Raw genomic sequence first — 21725 nt, 5'->3', positions numbered from 1 at the left:
CATTACCATGTCGTGTTGGTATTACATTTTTTTTTCTTAATTATATACAGTATCTAATACATTTTTGTCAATAACACCATTTTTTAAATTGGTTGAAATTAGAATATGACACACAATGTGCTTTTTAAACGGTTAGTATGGATGCTCATAACAGCGTTATTTGCTGTTGTCTTTTCATATTGTAAACCTGTTACTCACACAGTCCATGATCAGTGATCAATGATCAATGCCTTATGTGTTATGATTGCTGCTGATTTTAGTAAATAATACAGTAGATAACCTTATTTTACTTATTAGCAAACAATAATGTAAACCAGTTTAAAGCTACAGTGTGTAATTTCTGGGTTGGGGGGGGGGGGGGGGGGTTTAATGAAAATAAACACATTATTGGGTCAGGGAAGAAAATATTCTCTAAAACATGATGTTGCTGAGCTTCTGTGAGTCTCCATAGAAATCCTGTAACCGTACTACACAGTCAGAGTTGTCGGCTTGCATCGACTGGCGGTTTCGAACTCACACTTCATATGCCAGCATGCCTGAAAGAAGCAGAGCCAAAGACTTGCCCTGGTACACACAGAGCTGCAGGCATCCTAACAAAGAAGTCTTTTCCCTTCAACTGTTTTTGAGAAGGATTGTCCATGATAATCAGAATGAACACAAAATGAACACAGACCACAGCACAAGGCAAATGGATTGACAATTCACAAACACAGCAAGGTGGAGCGAAAGGAAGCTCAAAACACATGATATTAGCAAGTTAACTAGCTGAAATTTTCAACCTGGTTTAATTAAAGGAGAAGGGTTTTGCTCTTTCGTCTAATAGCTAGTATGTTTGGACACCAATTGTGTTTAAGCTATTTAGGCACCAAAACTAGTGTAGAGCTGAATGTGTATTTGTATCTCACAGCCTTAATATATGTGGGGGAGAACAGTGCAGCACAACATACATTATAAAATGTTCTCTTACAAGTAGCTTGCAATAGCATTCTTCTACCAGAGAGGGTGAAATTCCTAAATCTTACATATTGTAGCTTTAACAAGTGTATGTTTTTCCTAACTAATTGAATAATAATTTAAAAAAAATTATCTTGTTAATGGGCTTTAGACTCTGAATGGCTATAGGCATAACATTTCAGCCAAATCTGTTCAAACCTGTACAAGTCTGTTTGTTTAATAGAAGCTGATTCAGCTCAGGTGACAGTGTAGTGAATTAGGGAGAGAGAGAGAGAGAGAGAGAGAGAGAGAGAGAGAGAGAGAGAGATGTGATATTTGTGGAAGTTATTCTCTAGCTAAATAATGTCTCAGCCATTCAGCATGTCTCGGCTACGTCACGCCCCCCTGGCGTTTTGAACGTATCTAATTTGTGTGTTTTGCTGTCCATCCCCAGTTGACCTCCTCCATCTGGCCAGCCTCCTCCTCCACCTCCCTGTGTCTCTTAAATCAACCTGCAGTCATTCCTGTCCTCTTTAATCTGTATACTGACAAAGAGGGCTATTATTCACATATAGACACTGTAATCAGAGGGGCTGTTCTTCTCAGTCTGATTCAATGGATGCTGCCTTCAATTTCTAGCATGTTTTGGCTTTATTGGGCTACACAGTAATCCTGTAGAGCTTGTGGATCTCCCCAAATCAGGCGTAACTCGTCGAGAGTGAGAGCTGCATCAAATCCAGCAACTAACTGGCCCAATTAGGTAAATGGGTTGGGATCAGGTGGAATTGCATCAGAGCGATTGATATTATTTTTTCCAGTTGAAATGGATGAAATAAGCCTAATGAAACAAAGGAGCAAAGGCAAGCCCTCAGATGTCTAATATGGTGATGTTGTTGGGGGTCCAAGGCCAGTGGATGAAAAGAAGTGGAGGAGGGAGCCATCTCACATATTGAAATGCCACGCTGGTGGTCAGGCCTTGATTTATTCCCTGTAAGGGCCTTGGCTTTGCCGGAAAAAGGGCACTCCACTTTGTTGTGGGAGGAGGAGTGGAAAAGCACTGACGTGGATTCCAAGACATTAAAACATGACAGTTATTTTGTAAATAGTGTCATATCTTGCCATATATTATCGCTTTGTTTGTTATAGTTGTAAACTATTAAGTTTTCCTGTGCCAAGAGAGCAATAATGATCATGGCTTCATGAACTAAACACATTTGTTTTATGGACACTTTGGCCATCGTGAAGCCAATGCGCTGCATCAGAACAAGCTTACTGGTTTTCAATGCTATCAATAGTTTTCAATGCTAAACAAACGTGACCTATGTAACACCATATTTTAAACCCTGAATTACAGGAAGTACATACAGTTGGGCGACAAATTGAATACAAAGATTAAGATTGGAGTGATCTCTTCCAGGATGACATCTGTCCCCAGCCACAAGGCATGATGGTTCGTTGAATGGTTTGATGAAGATGAAAATAATATAAATCAAATGCTGTTGCATTCACAGTCACCAGATCTCATTGAACACCTATGGAAGAGGTGTTAAACAGAGCTCTCCACCACCATCATCAAAACTCCAACTGAGGGAATCTTTTGGTGTTCATGAATGATGTTGATCCTTTCTGCATAGATCCAGAGACTTGTAGAATCTGTGCCAAGGTGCATTGAACACTATTTTCTTTTCTTTTCTTTTAATTTTTCACCTATCTATTCTACAGTCAAATACACCTGACGTTATTATCATTGACTGGTGCATATGGTGGCTTAGTGGGTAACACGTTTGCCTTGCACCTATGGGATTGGGGGGTTTGAATTCCACCTCTGCCCTCTGTGCATGGAGTTTGCATGTTCTCCCTGTGCTTCGGGGGTTCCCTCCGGGTACTCCGGGTTTCCTCCCCCAGTCCAAAGACATGCACTGCAGGCTGATTGGCATTTCCATATTGTCCGTAATGTGTCTGCAGTTGTGCCCTTCAATTTGTTGGCACCCCATCCAGGGTGTCCCCCGCCTTGTGCCCCGGATGGATGGATTGGATGGATGGATTATTGATTTACTGTTCTGAACAAGAGTAAGAGTCTGTCAGATTTTTTCATGCACCAATATGAGATTTGCCGTATTACTTGCTTAGTAGCACATTTCTCCCATTTACTCAGCTATATAATGTAATAATACTGTGTTTGTTGGTCAGTGTCCTAAGGTGCAGATTAAATGAACTTTCAATATGTGGGTTTATTAAGCATCCCTGTATTAGGGCCTGGGATTGTGACTCAGGGTTTAATGCATTCAGCATGATGCCATCTTTGGAAAGGTCCACATTTAATGCATTAGTGGAGAACAATACACGTTGCCCCAGGAGGTTCTCACTGAGAATTCAGGACCCTCACAGTTACCATTGTTAGATGTAAAGAGCCCATTATAGCCAATGTCTTTCCAAGTCCTATTTATTGAGGACAGCATATACATTTTTGTTCATGTCTTTATTCTAGTTCATTTAATTCAAACCAATTGTACTGGTATAGCACTTTTAACACTAGACACTGTGACACCGCAGCTTTACAGATATCCATATGTAGATTTAGATCTCTAATGAGCAAGCCAGAGGCGAATGATGGAGGCCATGCTGAAAGATCCCTGTTGTGACACTAGGAAGAAAACTTGAGAAGAACCAGATACAAAAACCCATCCTCTTCTGGGTGACACTGGAAAGTGGGATTAGAAATGATTTAATTCTACATATAATTGAAGTCATTTCTTTACAATAAGTGTACCATCTGGAAAACCATGATATCTTTTCTGAATCCTGGTCATGCAGCAGTACTTACAATGTGCACCTGAACTGTACACTCTCAACGGAGAACATTATGCTTAACTGCACTTAGTGCAATGTCCTTTCCCCCTTTGAGATTATGGCTTGTCACAAGTTCTGGGACATGCAGCCACGAGCATAAAATAGCACAGCTGGGATTTGAACCTGATTCTCAGTTGTACTGAACACAATTATGCTGCATTTAGTATGCACACGCTGGAGGGACTGCGACGTAATGTAAGAAATGCTTTACAAATAGCTAGCCGGAATTAATATTCTAGAGAAATTGCCGTTCTGAAAATGGCAGAATAATAAGAAGAGATTTGAGATGTAATTGAAGCCACCAACACTAGGGGTATTCTATATGTTTCTGTAAGTAAAAGGAGCTTGTGAGCCATTTACATAGGAAACTTTTATGCAGTGTCATATCTCTAGATTATTATCTCACCAAGACCAGGCTGAAATGATTTACCTACAGATCATCTTTGAGTTTAATTAAGCGCATTTTTTAGTGGGCTGGACGTGACCGTAGCCTTAGCCAAAGCACTAGTTTACATTCAGTATACATTATGTTGGCTCGGTATGTGTACATTTGTGCTGACATTATAAATATGACATTATTATAGCATATAAAATGCTATAACGGTAGTTATCATGGAATTCCACAAACCATAATTGTTTGTAAACAATACCACGTACAGTTTAAAAACATGCAATGTTAAATTAAAACCCTAACTCCACTGCCTAAAATAACATTCTGTGATATTGTGGTCTGAGAGTTCAATGAGTCATCGTTGCTGATGTAGCATTCTAGAAACTAAGTAAATTTTACTGATGTTTATATAAATGAAAAGTGGTATGGTAAAGTAAGCAGGTGTCTCTGTGAGTAAGCTGTCACCAGGTAGACTCACTCTGATCAGCCTGGAGTCTGGAGCATCTGTGTTCTGGTCAGTGGGGCAGAAAATAGGGGACTCAGGCTTCTAATTCCCTCTGTCAGCACCAGCGAGAAATTCACACTGAGAGACTCACACTGAGTCCAGCGTCGTGGGGGGGGTACAGCCCACCGTGACAGAGAGGAACTGGCAGACCCACAGTCCATGTAATATCCTTTCGTTTTCTTTCTGTAGTTTTATTAACTGTATAAAAGTTGCAGTATTAGTGAAGAGTTCTGGAGGATTGCTTAAGTCTTAATAACCGAAAAAGGGCTTGTTTAAGATTATCAACACTACAGCGATGGGGATCATTAAGCTGCGAATTCCCTCTGCTGTTATTCTCTCATCTGAAGGTACTACTAATGTCTTTGTCACTCAAAATGTCTAGGTGTCTCGTTAAAAACTAATTTGTTCTTTGTTGTACGTACAACTTGGAAAAAGAAGAGAAAAGGGGTTAACTCTGCATTCTGTCTTACCGTGCCTCTCTATCTCTGTAACAGGAAGTACTATTTTTAAGAGCATCATGTTACCCTGGTTTGAAGGCCCTTGTTTAATGCACAATCATGTTTAAATGGATGCTGTTCTTCTTTCCAGTGACACATTCCCCTGGCTGTAGTGATAACCTGCGACTAAAGCAGCCACACAATGAAAGCATTGCATAAGACCATACAAGCGCAGATCTGCTTTTGTGGATGTGACCAAAGCAACGTGGTGCCATGGCAACGGCCGCAGCCCCTGGGTAGCCAGTAGGGCACCTGAGCCCTTTTTCACAGACAGGAGAACTTTAATTAAGCCTGTTTGGCCACATGGTGTGTTACACAGCATTGCAATCTGTGTCTGGCTTAGGAAATTTAGCGTAGTTTATGGAGGGTTGGACTGGCCCAAATGAGGACCGCATGGCTGTGAGAATGTGAAACGCATGAAAACAATAAGATTAAGAAGGATACTATTTCAGATTTTAAAATTCAAAGAGTGGACTCATAGATGGTCTACAAACAGGGGCTAAATTCAGAGAGGTCATAGCTCCAAAGCCTGTTTGTTTGTTTCTTACAATCTTTCAAATGAAACCATATTTTGTGTTGTAAAATTATTAGTTAAACATCAGTTATGTCTACATTTGATTGCTTTGTGAAACTGTAAAACTATTAACCTCTTACAATAGCAATTGGACTATCAGGCAATCCCCAGCTTCATATTGTTTCATTTAATGGTTTTTGTAGGAAGCTTTCATTCATAACTGTGCATAATTACTGAGAGGAAATTGGAACAGCATGCATAGTTAAGCAACACCATAGAGGATGTGGTTGCTGTGTCTGCCTAATCAAAGTCTGCCCCCTCCATAGACAGACATACACACACACACGCACACACACACACACACACACACACACGCAAGCACGCACGCACACACACACCTATGTACACATGGTTCACTATTGAACATGGCTCCCTGTGTGAGTGTCAAAGTTGGACATGACATTTACAACAGCTCCCCCTTTTCCCACCTGCTGTTTAACAATGCTATCACTGCTGCTAGCACTTAGAGGCCTTCCTGAAATACTTATGGGCATAGTAAAGCTGGGTTCCTTATCATAAACTTCAGCTTAGGTCCATCTGCACCTTGTTTTTTGTACTGGTCAAGTTTGAAGGAACTATGGAAGGAATTGAGACCGAATTGAATACCCTGTTATAATGGTATTGTTTTGGTGTATAATGTGCCTGGATCTGCTCTCTCTTCAGGTTCTGAATCTCTTCTTGGCTCTGCTGCTGAGCTCTTTCAGTGCGGACAATCTGTCAGCGCCGGACGATGACGGTGAGCTGAACAACCTGCATATTGCAATAGGTCGCATCCAAAGAGGGATCCTGTGGCTGCGCCGGGCCTTGTGTGATTTCTTCAATGGCAACTTTAAGCGAAGACGGCAGAAGGCCAAAGAGGCAAAGGCCATGCTAAAGCTGAAGAGGCTCAGTCAGCAGGCCCAGAGGGCCGAGGGCAACGGCACAGCAGGGATCATTGGCCGTACTGGAGATAAGTGCGCCTCTCCGGATGACAGCTACATGACCAACCCTAACCTGACCATCAGTGTGCCTATTGCGCCTGGAGAATCGGATGTAGAGTTTCCAGAGGAGGAGGAGGAGGACGACGACGATGAAGCTAGTGAGAGCTCTGACGAAGAGGAGGAAGCAGAAACCAAACCGGTGAGTAAAACACTTCAGAGTGTGCTGCTAGAGGAAAATGATCAACGATGGATGGTGTTTTATTCCTGTTGTACCATGGAAATTTGTCAACAGTGACTTTTTATTATTTGATGAACTACATCTTTTACTTTTTTATCAGTTTATAGTTCACATACCTAAAACAAGTTCATTCCAGTTCATTAGGATCCTGTTCATCAGGAAATCACTTACATTCTAACAGCTATAAACAGTCAGTTTATAACCGTCAGCTATAAACAGACAGTCAGACACTCTCCCTTAGTGGAAAGCTGGCTGACAGTTACAAATCACTAACAGTGGAGACTCCTTCTATAACTGTAAAATAATAATAATAAAAATGAATGTAAAAAATCTCCTTACAGAAAGCTTCATCATATCAACAATTTTTTTTTTTTTTTTTTTTTTTACATTTTTCTTCATTGAAGAACAACACATTTTTAATCTGTTAATCATCAGTCTTATATTACATGGAGCATCTGCCATAACTATGTCATACCTGCCAAATCCCTATGAATGAACTGTTATTAAGAAGCAATAACATCATAATTTCACTGGTCTTACTGTAAGCACTCAGACTATTCATACGTCATTGACTACACAGCCATGTATCAGACGTCTTTTGATCTGACCGTCGAAACCAATATATAACGATACACTGAAAGTCCTCTGTAAATTAAGCAGGTGCGTTAACCCCAGCATTCTGTCGAACATCCCACGTTTGTGCTCTCCACACTGGACTAATTCCAGACTTTAAATTGGCTAATTCATTAGTCGCCACTTCACCACGTGGCTGGTGGATGCTGAGTGCACTTGACACACTGAAATGCACCCCTGCACACAGGTGAGAGCCACTCCACATTACACCTGCAAAGCACTAGGACGTCTGATGCCCACGTTAGTTAATGGTTTTTAATTTATTACAAGTGCTCTAAGTTTGATTGCTATTATAACGTTTGCTATTTTTAAATGACCATTTCCTACCTATTTTCACACAGATGTACTTAGTAGAATAAAAGATGTGTGTGGTGCCTCTCAGACTGGCCATATTGGTTGAACAACAGTACCACCAGTCTGGAAGGCACCACACATAATGCTCTTTAATCCACTCTCATTCGACTCGCATTCAAGTCAAATCATTAGATGCCCTTGAAATGACTTTAAAATTACTCAACAATGAGCAGACTCTATTCAAACACCACATCCCAACTTTTCTTCCAGTTGTAGGGTCATTATCAGACCTGCTGGAAACAAATAAACCACAATAAATGCCAATCCATCCCCACCTGATATCTGTTTGCCTAACATGCTATTGACTGATGCTTATCAACAGGTCAGGTTTCCCTGATTTGACTATATTGCTTTTTGGCCACCTGCTCCATGGACAATACAGTAAGTGGCTCAGGAAACAGGATAGTGGCTTATTGTGGTTTGTTAATTCTCTAGATCTCTCAAAGACAGACACGTATTGAATCTTGATTGAATCTGTCCGCACATATGCAAAAAAAAAAAAAAAAAAAAAAAAAAAAAAACTCTGATTAAATCATAGAATCTTCACTTTAAATCTTCTAATCCTATGATTCTCAAAGTGGGGTACAGGGACTCCCAGCGGGAAGAACCTGTGCAACATAGCCAGTGGGTGCTCAATTGTTTCTTTTTGTTGTTGTTGTTGTTAAATTAATTAACCATCTATTATCAAAGCTATTATATTTCTTACCGTGCTCTTATAACAACTATATTACATTGATAAATAAAAATTAGGTCACTTAAATTAACCTCAATAACTTAAAAAAATGTAGGCCTATATATAATATCAACTTGGACCGAATTAAAAAACAAATAAAATGTGTTCTGTGAGTTCAGGAATAAAACACTTTATTTCCCCCAAATGAATAGCCAAAATATTACTATATCCATTTAAATAATGTATGTAATATTTGGATAATTCATGAAAGGATTACATGCATAAAATAAATTTGTACTGAGGAGGTCCATGGATTCTCTTCTCTTCTCATTTCTTTCTTTTCTACAGAAAAAAGTTAGCTAGTTAGTTAGTTAGTTGCTTTTAATGTCCAAAGTGGAAATTTGTCTTTGGCCTCCCCATACATAAAAAAACAAAAACAGTATAAACAAGGACAGCAACACAACAACCTAAAAACAACAAAGCAAAAGTACATAAAACAGTATAAAAATCTAAAACTGATCTGAAGGTGTATGATTAAATGTTTGAAATCGGTGTTGTAGACAAAAAATATTTTAAAAGTTAAAATAAATTGCACCAACATTATAAAAGTAACATTTTTATTTTAAAAAATGTATATATATATATATATATATATATATATATATATATATATATATATATATATATATATATGTGTGTGTGTGTGTGTGTGTGTGTTCGTGCATACATATCCACACCTGCTCATATACCCACATTTATGACTCTGCATTTAATATTCTAATGGCACTTGGCACAAATGATATAGATTTTTTCCTTGCCCGTGATTGTCTAAAAAGATTTGATGATTGCAAGTACAATAATACAGTTATAGCAATTATTTTAGCTTTCAAGCAGAGTATGGTCTATGATATCTGAACATATCGTCATTATCTACACTGATCTACAACAGATGTCATTACATCCAAGCATACTGAGACACTCAAAGTGCTCAGTGAAGTAAGTAGAGGCATTAACCACATCACTCTGCCTAATTCCAAACAGCCTATTCATTAGTGGTGTTTTCACCATGTGGCTCATGCACAATAGCAGCAAATAGCATCAAGATGACCGCAAATCTCACCAATGTGGAACAAAGTTTGTATAAAAACTCGACCCCTAATCACCCTTTGCTGCAATATTAAGAGCCCACTATAGTGTAGCTGACTCAGCTTGGGCTTCTTCTCCTTTTTCCTTCGTCCTTTCTGTCTTGAGCACTCTGTACCTCCAGGGCAGTGCACGGCTTTCTCCTTTCCTGGCGAAAGAGAGCCATGCAAAGGGAGCCTAATAAGTGGCTATCAGGCAGACAAGAGCTTTCACTCCACATGAACTGCAATTCTGAACACCCACGCACAAAGGCTATTTTTTCCCTGTTTTGTGTTTTTGCCTACTCTCAAGTCATTTTACTTTGAGCAGACACTGCTCCTGACCCCTAAACAAATATATAAACAAATTAATAAAAAAAGAAAAAATAGCTGTCTCATTTCAGTGTACCTTGCTGGAAAGAATTATTTGGCTATTTATTTGGCCCAGAGCCTCTCCCTCGCTCATCCTCACCCCCAGCTGGAATGGACTATGAAATGATTGAGGCGGATTTATCTCGTGAAACACACATTCAGCAGTGCCATTAAACCTGTTTTCATATTGCAAATCTAAATTAACATCAGACTCTATTTCAAACCACATTGTTATGCTGGTAGATGGTAACATATCAAATGCTAATTGATGCAATTGATACACCTTTTGACACACACAAACAGTTCATTGGGTCTGTAAATTGCAAGCCATTGAACTTGAGAGGTATAGAGCAGCTCTCCAGGGGTCAAATAACAAATCCACTCTCTTTTTATACAGTTATCAGCAGATCAGTGGCTGATTGACCCCTGGCTGCCCCAGGCTCATGCCTGGCCCTCGGTTGAGCTCACCAGGGTTCGGTGTGTTGGCATGTGTATGATGTGAGAGCTATGCTGCCAGTGTGCTTGGAGTCTTCCTTCATGTACACCTCCATGTGTCTACTTGCGTAAGCAGATGCTCTTGCAGGGCTGTTCTCATTCATAAGGGTCATGTTGCTTGGAGAAGCAACGAGTCCAAAGTGGATAAAAAGGCAGAGACCACTGATCTACCCACACCTCCCTGGCACACAGTGATACTCAGATTCACATAAATGTACACTAGCAGCGCTAAGTTCTCATTCACACACACACACATATAGTGCAAGCTCACATGCAAATATGCTAATAAGTGAACTGACATTCCAGATGTTAGCATCCTACCCCACAGTAAAAGCAGGGAAAACCCTTTAATAAAGACACCGAATGTACTTGTAGATAACTGCTTAATAGATTACTGTTGTCCATGTAAGTGATAATTGATAATATATATATATATATATATATATATATATATATATATATATATATAAAATTATATATATACTCAGCAAAAAAAGAAACATCCTCTCACATTCAACTGCTTTTATTTCCAGCAAATGTGTAAATATTTGTATTAACATAAAAACATTCAATAACTGAGACATAAAGTGAACAAGCTTCACAGACATTTGACGAACAGAAATGGAATAATGAGTCCCTGAACAAGGGGGTGGGATTGGCAGGGTCAATATTAAAAGTAACAGTCAGTATCTGGTGGACTCCAGCTGCTTTAAGTACTACAGTGCATCTCGTCCTCATGGACTGCACCAGATTTGTCAGTTCTTGCTGTGAGATGTTACTCCACTCTTCCACCAAGGCATTTGTAATTTCTCCATCACGTCTGGGGGGACACACATAGTTTTCCACAGCAAGGATGATTAGCTGTCCTTCCTGTCTACCTATAGCACTGTCTTAGGTGTCTTTAATTTTTTTTTTGCTGAGTATATATATAGAGAGAGAGAGAGTCACTGGGATCACACTTTTTTCCTTCATTCTGATGTCTGATGTGAACATTACCCGAAGCTCTTGACCTGTATCTGCATGATTTTTTGCATTGTGCTGCTGCCACATGACTGGCTGACTGGATAACTGCATGAATTAGCAGGTGTAACGGTGTTCCTTTTAAAGTGGACGGTGAGTGTATACACTATTGTGTCGTTCTTTAATTAATAAAACACATCATTCGCAACACACACCACACCATCATTGATTAGTTTCCTATAACAGCACTTCTTGTCATATTTTATTCCTTCATTGGCTTCATTTATTCCATATTCATTGGCTGGTAGAAAAATCTGGATTTGGGAGTTTTGAACTCTATACTATACTTAATATCCTGATTATTTAAAAAATGAGGACTTTTATAAAAGATATGTGTTATTGTATATGCAAAGTTCAAAAATAACTCTTCAGTATAGCTTTATTGTATGTACAGACTGCTCAGACGGTTGCTGTAATGACGCTTTTTTTAGCAAACACATTTCCACATGGCAAATGCAATTTAAGCCTCCTTTTGGTGCATAAAAGACAGTGTTGTGACATTTTCTGTAAAGATAGGGTAAAAGCTACTCTTTTCTAAATCTAGTCCGCCAGCCCATAAACTGAACATAAGTTTGCCCTGGTTTTTGAAAGAGAAAAAAACATGCCCATTTTACCCTGAGGCAGTTTCAACTAGTCATCTTAGAGCAACTGTATACAAATGAATGGAAATGTATCAAGATAAGTCTGACATACATGCATATGTTCATGTATTGTAAGTTATATTTATCTGTATTCCTGTAAACTTCAAACTCATATAGTTTACTTGCCCATTCCTGAGTATATCCTCTGCACAATGTCACACTGCTAGCTAATTTACAACAATAGCATTATTTTAATGAGTCACATAATTAAATAATCACTCGTTACACTTAACCACAATGAGAAAAAGTCATAGTTAGATCTACACAGCCAAAACGTCTGGATGTTCTTTTGGTTTTTGGATGTTCTGTACCAAAACAACTACAAATCGATACAATATATGCGACTATCTATATACATAACGCAAAACAATCTGTAAAAAAGCTACAAGTAGTGTGTGAGACCTATGAAACCTCTTTCTAATGAAACAAAGCAACACTTTAAAAGCACGCTTCCCAAACAAGTTTTCAAGTTATTAAAAAGACTGACACTCCATTTTAGAGTTTTGTGAAATCACACTAAAATGGAGGAAGCAACATATTCCACACTAGAGGCTCTAGATATGTAAGACAACTGAGAAACATTACCAAGAACAGCCAGTAACAGCATTGTATTTTGCCGATCATACAGAAAGCCATTCTTGATCAGAGATGCAGTGTAATCTAGGCCACCCTCCCTGGCTCCAGCACGTGACTATGCTCCTCCTGCACACCTGACTAGACATGTTTCTGAGCCAGCTGATATTTGTTCTCCCACTTTAATCTTTCTGTACACCTGTTCTGCCTCATTCTGTCTCCCTCTACATCTTTTATCTTTTCATTTACCTGTCCTCCACACCCTCCTTCTCTTTTATCTTTTACTGCACCTGCACCAACCAATCTCTTCCACTGTTTTGTCCTTTCAGTAGCTGTGGTCTGTTGGTCCTGTCTTCACTTTTTCTCTCTCGCTGTATGATAAACTAATGTGTCTTTTGCCTTCCTGGTATCCCAAACTAAACACGCCATGGTAGCCTTGGGAAAATGGGTACAAAACATTCCATCTTGCAATGAGCTTCTCTCTCTCTCTCTCTCTCTCTCTCTCTCTCTGTCTCTCTCTCGCACGTTAGAACCACTAGGGACATGCATGACAAAATGGGAAGTGCTGCCAACTTCACTCTCACGCATTAGCACATATACATTTACAGACAAGTGATATGTTAACGGAAACCCCAACATAAAGTGTCATAGTAAGGTGTTTGGTCACTACAATCCACCAGAGGAGCTTTAATGTGCCTTGGCATAGATCTGACAAGTCTCTGGAACTGTATTGAGCGATGAACACCATTCTTCCAAAAGATATTCTCTGGTGTTTTGATGATGATGTTATAGAGCACTGTCTAAAATCTCCCATAGGTGGGTTGAGATCTGGTGACTGCGAAAGCCATAGCATATGATTTATATCATTTTCATTCTCATAAAACCATTCATTGAGCCCTCATGCACTGTTGATGGGGGCCGAAGAGGGGCGCTCATCCTGGAAGAGACCACTCAATATTGTCACAAAGCAGCTTTACAGAAATCCAGATATAGTTTTAAATTGATCCCTAATGAGCAAGCCAGAGGTGACAGGGGAGACAACATGAGGAAGAAACCTTGCTCTCAAGAACCAGACCCAAAAGGGACCCATTCTCATCTGGGTGACGCAGAATAGTGTGATTAAAATCATTTCTCTTCTATAACTGTATACTGTGGAGTCCAGTCGTGCTACGTGTGTTGAAAGGAACCTGAATAAGAGCATCAGAGTCATTTCTGATTTCCTTAGAGTTTTACCTTGACTGTTCCGTGATTGAGAGTTGCATAAACTGTTTTGAACAAATGTAGTCTTTAGGCCATCCAAAAACCACAAACATCCACAGCCATCTTTAGGGTGTCCATATGGTACCGTCCACAGCAATCTTGTGGTGATCCTTAGGCTTTCCATGCAGGGTCATCAGAAGCCAGAAGAACTTTCTATTGATTAGTGATTGACTATTGATGTTGATTTGTGGTGATGCTTTCTTTTTAGGGGGCAAGTGAACTCCATACACAGTGCCAGCAAATCTGGCATAACAGAGTTATTGTTTTTTCCTTTATTATCTCACAAATAGACACAAATAGCTAAATCTATGAATCAGAAATGAGATTTAAACAACAGTGGTTGGTTGTATGAATTTTTAAAAATGCATGAAAATTCATTGAAGAGCTACAATGAGCTGAATTGAGGATACTATTATTATACTAACAAATGATGAGCCCCCCCACCCCCCCCCCCCCACCCCCATGTGCATAAATGCACATTTCCATTGTTAAAGGTGTAGAATATTAATACAGTTTTACCTGTATAGTCAAACAAGTAGTCTTATGCTTTCCCTTGTATGGTTCCTTCTTATAAAGATCCATAAAATAAATGACTATTAACTATTAACTATTTTACTCCCTGCTTTGACCCAATAACCTTTAAGCCTGAACCGAATGATGTGGTCCTCAGGCAAAAAAGTCTAACTGGAGCTTGCATTGTCAAAAAGGTGAAGCAAAAGGCTAAAAATCATATGGCAATGTGTTTGAATCTGTCCCTGGGGGTGTGTGTTTATCTGCATGGTCATAAAAAGCAGCTGAGTCATGATGCATCAGTATTTCTTCTTTTGTCTGTGTTTATTCTGTGTACTTTGTTTGGTAGACCTTCTCCGAATATAATGAGGAACATTCCTAGTATTGGCTGTGCCATTTAAACCCCAATAACAGTCATTTAGATATTAGTTTTTGTTGTGTGGGTTAAGATAAATAGAATATGACCTGGATCAGGTGTGATTGTCTGTCTGTATGTCTGATTATTAAGTTATTTTGACTAATACATGAGAGTTGTCCTCGACTGCATCACACATTAGTAAGGAGAATAAAATTATCCATGCACTTAAGGATCAATTTGAAAAGGTGTATTATTCTCCTTGTAAATCCACCATCCCTCTTTTCCAGGTACTTTGACTCCATGTTGTTACATCAGTGTATGTTATTGATATTTTAATTCCATTTGTGAGATGCACAATTCGAATATATCCGGATTTTTCCGTGAACTCAACAGGTTACAATCATAGTGCACATGTACATGGTGAGGTGTTAATTTTATATTTATATATATATATATACATATATATATATATATATATATATATATATATATATATATATATATATATATATATACTCAGAAAAAAAAAAATGTCCTCTCATATTCAACTGCTTTTATTTCCAGCAAATTTCTTAACGTGTAAATATTTGTATTAACATGAAAATGTTAACAACTGAGACATAAACTGAAGAAGTTTCACAGATGTTTGACGAACAGAAATGGAATAATGAGTCCCTGAACAAAGGGGGGTCAATATTAAAAGTAACAGTCAGTATCTGGTGGCCTCCAGCTGCTTTAAGTACTACAGTGCATCTCATCCTCATGGACTGCACCAGATTTGTCAGTTCTTGCTGTGAGATGTTACCCCACTCTTCCACCAAGGCATTTGCAATTCTCGATCACGTCTGTTGGGGACACATGGTTACATGTAATTTTCACTGCAAGGACGATCAACTGTCCTTCCTGTCTCCCTGTAGCACTGTCTTAGGCGTCTTACATTACAGACATTGCAGTTTATTGCTCTGGACACGTCTGCAGTCCTCATGTCTCCCTGCAGCAGGCCTATGGCATGTTCACGCAGGTGAGAAGGAACTCTAGTCATCTTTCTTCTGGTGTTTTTCAGTCAGTAGAAAGGTCCTAAGTTATTGTAACTGTGACCTTAATTTCCTACTGCCTGTAAACTGTTCGTGTCTTAAGGACTGTTCCACAAGTGCATGTGAAATAATTGTTTATAGTTCATTGAACAAGCATGAAAAACATCGTTTAAACCCTTTCCAATAAAGATCTGTAAAGCTTATTTGGATTTTACAAAATGATCTTTAAATTACAGTCCCCTGAAAAAGGGACGTTTCTTTTTAGCTGAGTATAGAAATCCATCAAAGCAAAACCTCTGAATTGATTCGGTCTGGACACCACTCATCACCTATTTACATTAGCGACCCCCTGTAACCTTTTCTACTATAACAAGAGCAACCAAGCATAGCAAGAATGGTCCCCTGTAGACACAACACATAGCCACAGCCATACCACACATATGTAGACCCTCATTAAAATATCCACTTGCACATGTGGAATCTGCATTCCACAAACACATACATACCAAATGATGGTTGTTGATATGTATTGTTGTTACGATTGTTACGATTATGATTACTTTGCCATTTTATATTTTTTATTGTTTGTCTAACATCTATTGCTTTACTGTTTTGTCTTATTTCTTGGTGTTTCGTTTCTGAGTGCTGGTTTTCATGTTGGTATCCTTGTATTCTTACTCTTTACAGGACCTGAAGTGTGCAATAACACAACAACATCAAAATGGTCCCCAGAAGTTGTGGGAACATTTCCAATAAAGGAAAACTATTTAGATCTATTTAGATTTAAAGTGCATATACGAGATATGAGGGACAAAGACTTAAATGCATGTGATGGCAGAATGACAGGCTAATTTTTTCTACAATCAAACTTTTGAGACTTTGCATTATGCTTTCTTTATAATCAAAGCAGGAAAGTTGCATTAGCCGCAGAGGTAGGCTGTAAAGTGGTACTGTGCTAGACGTACCATGGCGCCATCACTAAATGCTTCAGCAAATTGAATCAGATGTGTGTTCCGTAAACAAGCATAATGCACAATGGATATGTTCTATACAGCATTTGCTGACTGTAATACTGACCACAATGTTGTACACTCGAAATAACGGCTGTAGTTTCGAATAACCCGATGGCACCGTCTGATTTGATTGCATTATTGATGTTTTTAGTACTTTGAAGTCTCTCAGTCGCCCTGTGACATATATTTAAAATTCTGCACCCCCCTAATGTCTTATAAACTGGCTCTATTCAGGCTCTGAGGTAATCTTCTGATACATTTCTTCCAGGTCAAGGTAAGTCAGAATTAAGTGGCTGTTTTGCTGGTTGCTGGTTTGTTCTCTTGTTGTTTTCAATCATCCCTGGCAGTAACCCTCTGTAAGGGTACCCTCATAAACCCTGATCCACCATAGCAGAGAGCCTGGCAGACAGCACAACACACTGTCTATAGGTCTGATTTCATTTGGCTCCAGTGTTGAATGGCATGCCGCAGGCCCTTGCACCCCCGCGTTGATATTTATAGGGCTTTTGTGGTGGTCACTGGTGCTGGAATGTGAAACTCTACCATGGTCAGTGTTTGAATTCCACACATACATGCCCTGCCAACGAGAAAGGGCCATTAACTGGCGGCTGCTCCTGGATGTGTGGAAGGGCTGTATCTTAACACACTATAACAGCCATCATATGAAGATGACAATAGCCTAGAGACAGTGACTTCACTCACATTGACCTATACTAAGGACTTTATAAAAGGCTGTATGTACGACAGACGACAATATCACTGTGTGCTCTGCGCTGTATTATTATCACTCCACTGAGGACTTGCTGCAACCGTGTTCAATTACAATTCAATCACATTAAATCCTACAATGGGAGAGTTTTCATTTGTCTCTCACGCTATGGTGAGGCAGATGGAAAACTGATCCTCAGAGCCTCCACTATGCGTGCATATCGTTTAAATAAAGGTTGGCTTAGTGAAGGCTTCAGTTTATTGTTAGAGGAGGAAGCCTGTGGCCTGTGTGGGCAGGTGAGTGCGTCGGGAAATGGAGTGACATCTCAGTTCCTCTCAGTGGGTCCTGAAAGGACCTCACAATGCCCAGAATGCACTTTCATGATCCCAGAGTAGTAAAGAATGAAGAAATGGATAGATTATTCTGGATTGCTTATACAGATACACTGATATTACATAGAGACACATAGATTGTTGATAGCCTGTTCTCAAGTGTCACAATTTGAAACTGCATGAATTTCAAAATCCATTTACAATATACATTATATGCAAGAGGCATTACTTGTTACCTTACATTTCCATTTAAGGCACTGAAGCACTGATATTTATTTAACATGTCTGGGTTATTCTGATGATCTTGCACTGTGGCGACAATGCATAATTTCCTGCTCCCATTTGGTTGGTGTGGATTCAAGCTTATTCTCACCTCCTCCACTGTTCCGAGGCACTGCCACACCACATTTCCCTCTGCTTTAATGCGAAACCAAGACACAGCAGCCTTGTGTCAGGAAGGATGCACATCATTTCCACAGCTGCCCAGTCTCCTCATTTTATCTTTCCTTCTCTTTCTGCCCTGTTTCCAAACCGACACTGTCCTTCCTCATATATACGCTTATATAGCAGCTTTGATAGGAGCTTAGCACTACGGATGAGGAAAATTTGCATTCAATTAATTTATTCTCTTGTATTTCACTACATCACTAGTATATAGTGTAACTAGTACTATAGTTATGAGCAGTATGTACTTTCCCTGCATTTTGCTATAAAGTGTCGAATGCTTATCCGCACATCAAGAAGTCGTAGATGACACTGAGATGCATTTACTAACTTCCAAACTTGCAATTAGGGTTGTAAAAAAGAAATTCCTCACCTTCCGCATCAAGCTATATTGTCTAGCCGTGTTAACATGGTGTCAGCTTTTTATTGTGCCAGAGAGGCCAGTGGCAAAAATGTCACCCATAGGGTCTCGCAAACAAGGGAGGGCAATGGGGTGTATTAGGTTTCATCAGACACTCACGTCAGCACTACCACACTGCCACACAACAACCTGAATAGCTTTCGTCTCATGCGAGTTGTTCAAGGAGGTAGAGGTATGGCAAATGGGCCGAATCGATAGTCGAGCAGGTCCCAAAGGCGTACATGAACATGCTCTAACCCCCAACCCAACTAAATATCACCTATGTGTGCTGTCCCTAAACTCTGTGTGAAATATCAATCATGCAAACACTCTGAAATAAATGCAGTGGCTGTGCTTAACAAAAGTATGTGGCAAACTTATATCCCATGCTACCAACACAGTGTTTGAAACAATGGCAGCTTCAGCAGAATTAGTCAACGCGTGTTGGCATAATGTTAATGTAGAAATTACTCTTCTCATATGCTACATAATTTTTTAGGTTTGATAAAGCTGTATTGTGGGACTGTCGTGCAGTCTATGCATTCAAATAGAATGACATTTTTTTGTATAACGATGTGGAAATGTATCTGCCCTTGACCCAGAATGTTATCAGATCCTCACCTGAAACCCAAGACAAGGTCAAATGGAATCTGGCTTACCACGTAACACTACATATTAACATTAATTATTATTGTTTACATCGAGTTTCAAGTGCTCTTTGACAGGCATGACAAATCTGATCTAGGCCTGTTATTACCCCAGTGATGATTTTACCTCATTATGATATTATGATGTAGAAATGATGAGAGGATACACTAGTAGTACTTCCTTTAGGACAGTATGCTTTTCTTTGTTGTCTTCTTCCACCCATTTTGTCATTTTTGTGTTACCTGACTGTGTTCACCTGTTCTGTGTCTCGCCCTTGATTAATTTGTCTATTTATGCTTTGTTGTGTCACAGTACCATTGCATAGTACTCAATGTGCATTTATTGTCTTGTTAAGTCCAAGTTTTGTTTTCTAGTTCCAGTTCCATGTGTAATATTTCCTGTGTTTTGACCCACACCTGTTTCCCCTGTTTTATGATTATGGATCATTCTGGTTTTTTTTTGCTGTCTGCCTGTGTCGCTCATAATAGACTTTCACAGTGATTCTTGGATTCACCCAAATACAGCAAATGCAGTGTTTATACACTTGCATCCTGCCTTTACTAAGCGGACCTTAACCCCCTCAACAGGATTTCTTCAACAGAGTGATTAAATCTTGAGAAACAATGTGCATTTAGATTGCAATCTAAGATATAACATTACCAACAGCTCATCTTAATTATCGTCTTAAAACAAGCTTCATTTACTTAATCGCACATTTGTCATTTGTAATCATACACTGATTTACTGTATATGTCAAAAGAATCACAGAAGCACAGAACCTTGGCATATAGGACACCCTGTTGATGTTGAGTTTAAATGACGTCCACTCTAGGACTAAAGTGTACTTTGTGCTTTTTAGTAAAACTGCTTGTTATGGATGCAGCCGAATATTTAACTCTGGGAATAAAATAATAAAAGTAAAGCCAGAGCTTGTCAGACATCACTGGTGTTTTTACCTCTCAGCACAAGAGTCTTGTCAGAACCATCATTTAGAAGTGTTACAGAAGCAATCAGCAGACTGATTGGTTCACTTGGCTTTCAGAGTGACGACATCAGCCTATCCGAGGGCAGCACAATTGACCTCCGAAAGCCTGGAGAAGAGGAAGATGAATACTCCGAGATGGCAGAGGAGGACATGGACCCTGAAAATTGTATCCCTGATGGTGAGTACATTTTATAATGCCAGAAAGACAGTGTTTAATGTGATAAAATCATGCAGATCATCACCAGCATGTTTAGTATTTCACAGTAATCACAGGGTGAACATTTAGCATTACAGCTCTGCTATCATGCCGTGTTGCTAGAGATTTGTTCACTTAGCCTTGACAGAAGGACACGTCTTTGGCTTCACCTTCAAAGGCTATTTAATATAAAACATTAAACAATTAACAGACTTTTAAAAGGTCTATGGGGCATTATATGGCATATCCTGTGTCAGCAAAGATCTAAAAATGTCTGTCAGGATTGAAACACCCTGGCAATGTGAAGACTGATGCTGCATATTTAATTTCAAACTCATCGATCAACCAGTCAGGTCAGGTGTACTAAAACATGACCAATCAGCTGTCAGTATATGCCTTTAAGACAACCCTGGGCTTATTTTTGTATGTACCGAATGAAGAGCAGATTAATGTAAAATAATGCTTATATGAATACGTCATTTTATTACATGACATTTAGTGCCGACCAAAACACACATACTGTATTCTTTCAGAGGTATTTCATTCACTGGCACTAAGCCAAAATCAGGAGAATTCTGTTCAATTTCTTGAGTACAAAATGTCATACAGTAACTGTTTAAGATGAGTACAGTCAAATATTGCTTAAATGTAAATATGAATAAATTGGTCTTGTGGTGCAACAGATCTCCATGTTGCTAGGAGGTCGCGAGTATGAATCCTGACAATGCCACGGCAACCGATGGCCTGGAGAGCAAAATTGGCGACAGTAGCCAATTCGGAAACATCTGTGAGCTCATTTATGATCAAATATGATCAACAGTTTTGCTTGGAGTGTGTTTAGCTGCCCTGTGATGTAACATGAGCAGCAGTTCAAAACGATGCGGTGGCATCACGTGTCTTGAAGGAAACACGTGATAGCATTCACCTTCTCTAATTGGTAGTTGTCACGTGAGAGAGGTTGCAAATCGGCCAAATCGGGAGAAAATTGGGTTATCACAAAGTAACTGTACTGCCTGTGGATTAGTGGCAACCCAAACAAGTTAAAT

General features: G+C 39.3%; 1 protein-coding gene across 1 annotated transcript in view; it reads left to right on the top strand.

Annotated features, from left to right (window-relative positions):
- scn5lab (sodium channel, voltage gated, type V-like, alpha b) overlaps positions 1–21725 on the top strand; it is a 127346-nt gene that overhangs the window by 89046 nt on the left and 16575 nt on the right. The window contains exons 17-18 of the mRNA XM_053635277.1: positions 6414–6869; positions 20541–20661. Of these exons, the coding sequence (XP_053491252.1) occupies positions 6414–6869; positions 20541–20661 (577 nt within the window). The remainder of the gene's footprint in view (positions 1–6413; positions 6870–20540; positions 20662–21725) is intronic.

Source organism: Ictalurus furcatus, chromosome 1 (assembly GCF_023375685.1).
Source record: "Ictalurus furcatus strain D&B chromosome 1, Billie_1.0, whole genome shotgun sequence".
NCBI lineage: Eukaryota > Metazoa > Chordata > Actinopteri > Siluriformes > Ictaluridae > Ictalurus > Ictalurus furcatus.
Note: the sequence above shows the minus strand (reverse complement) of the source record. Positions and strands in the feature narration are given on the sequence as shown.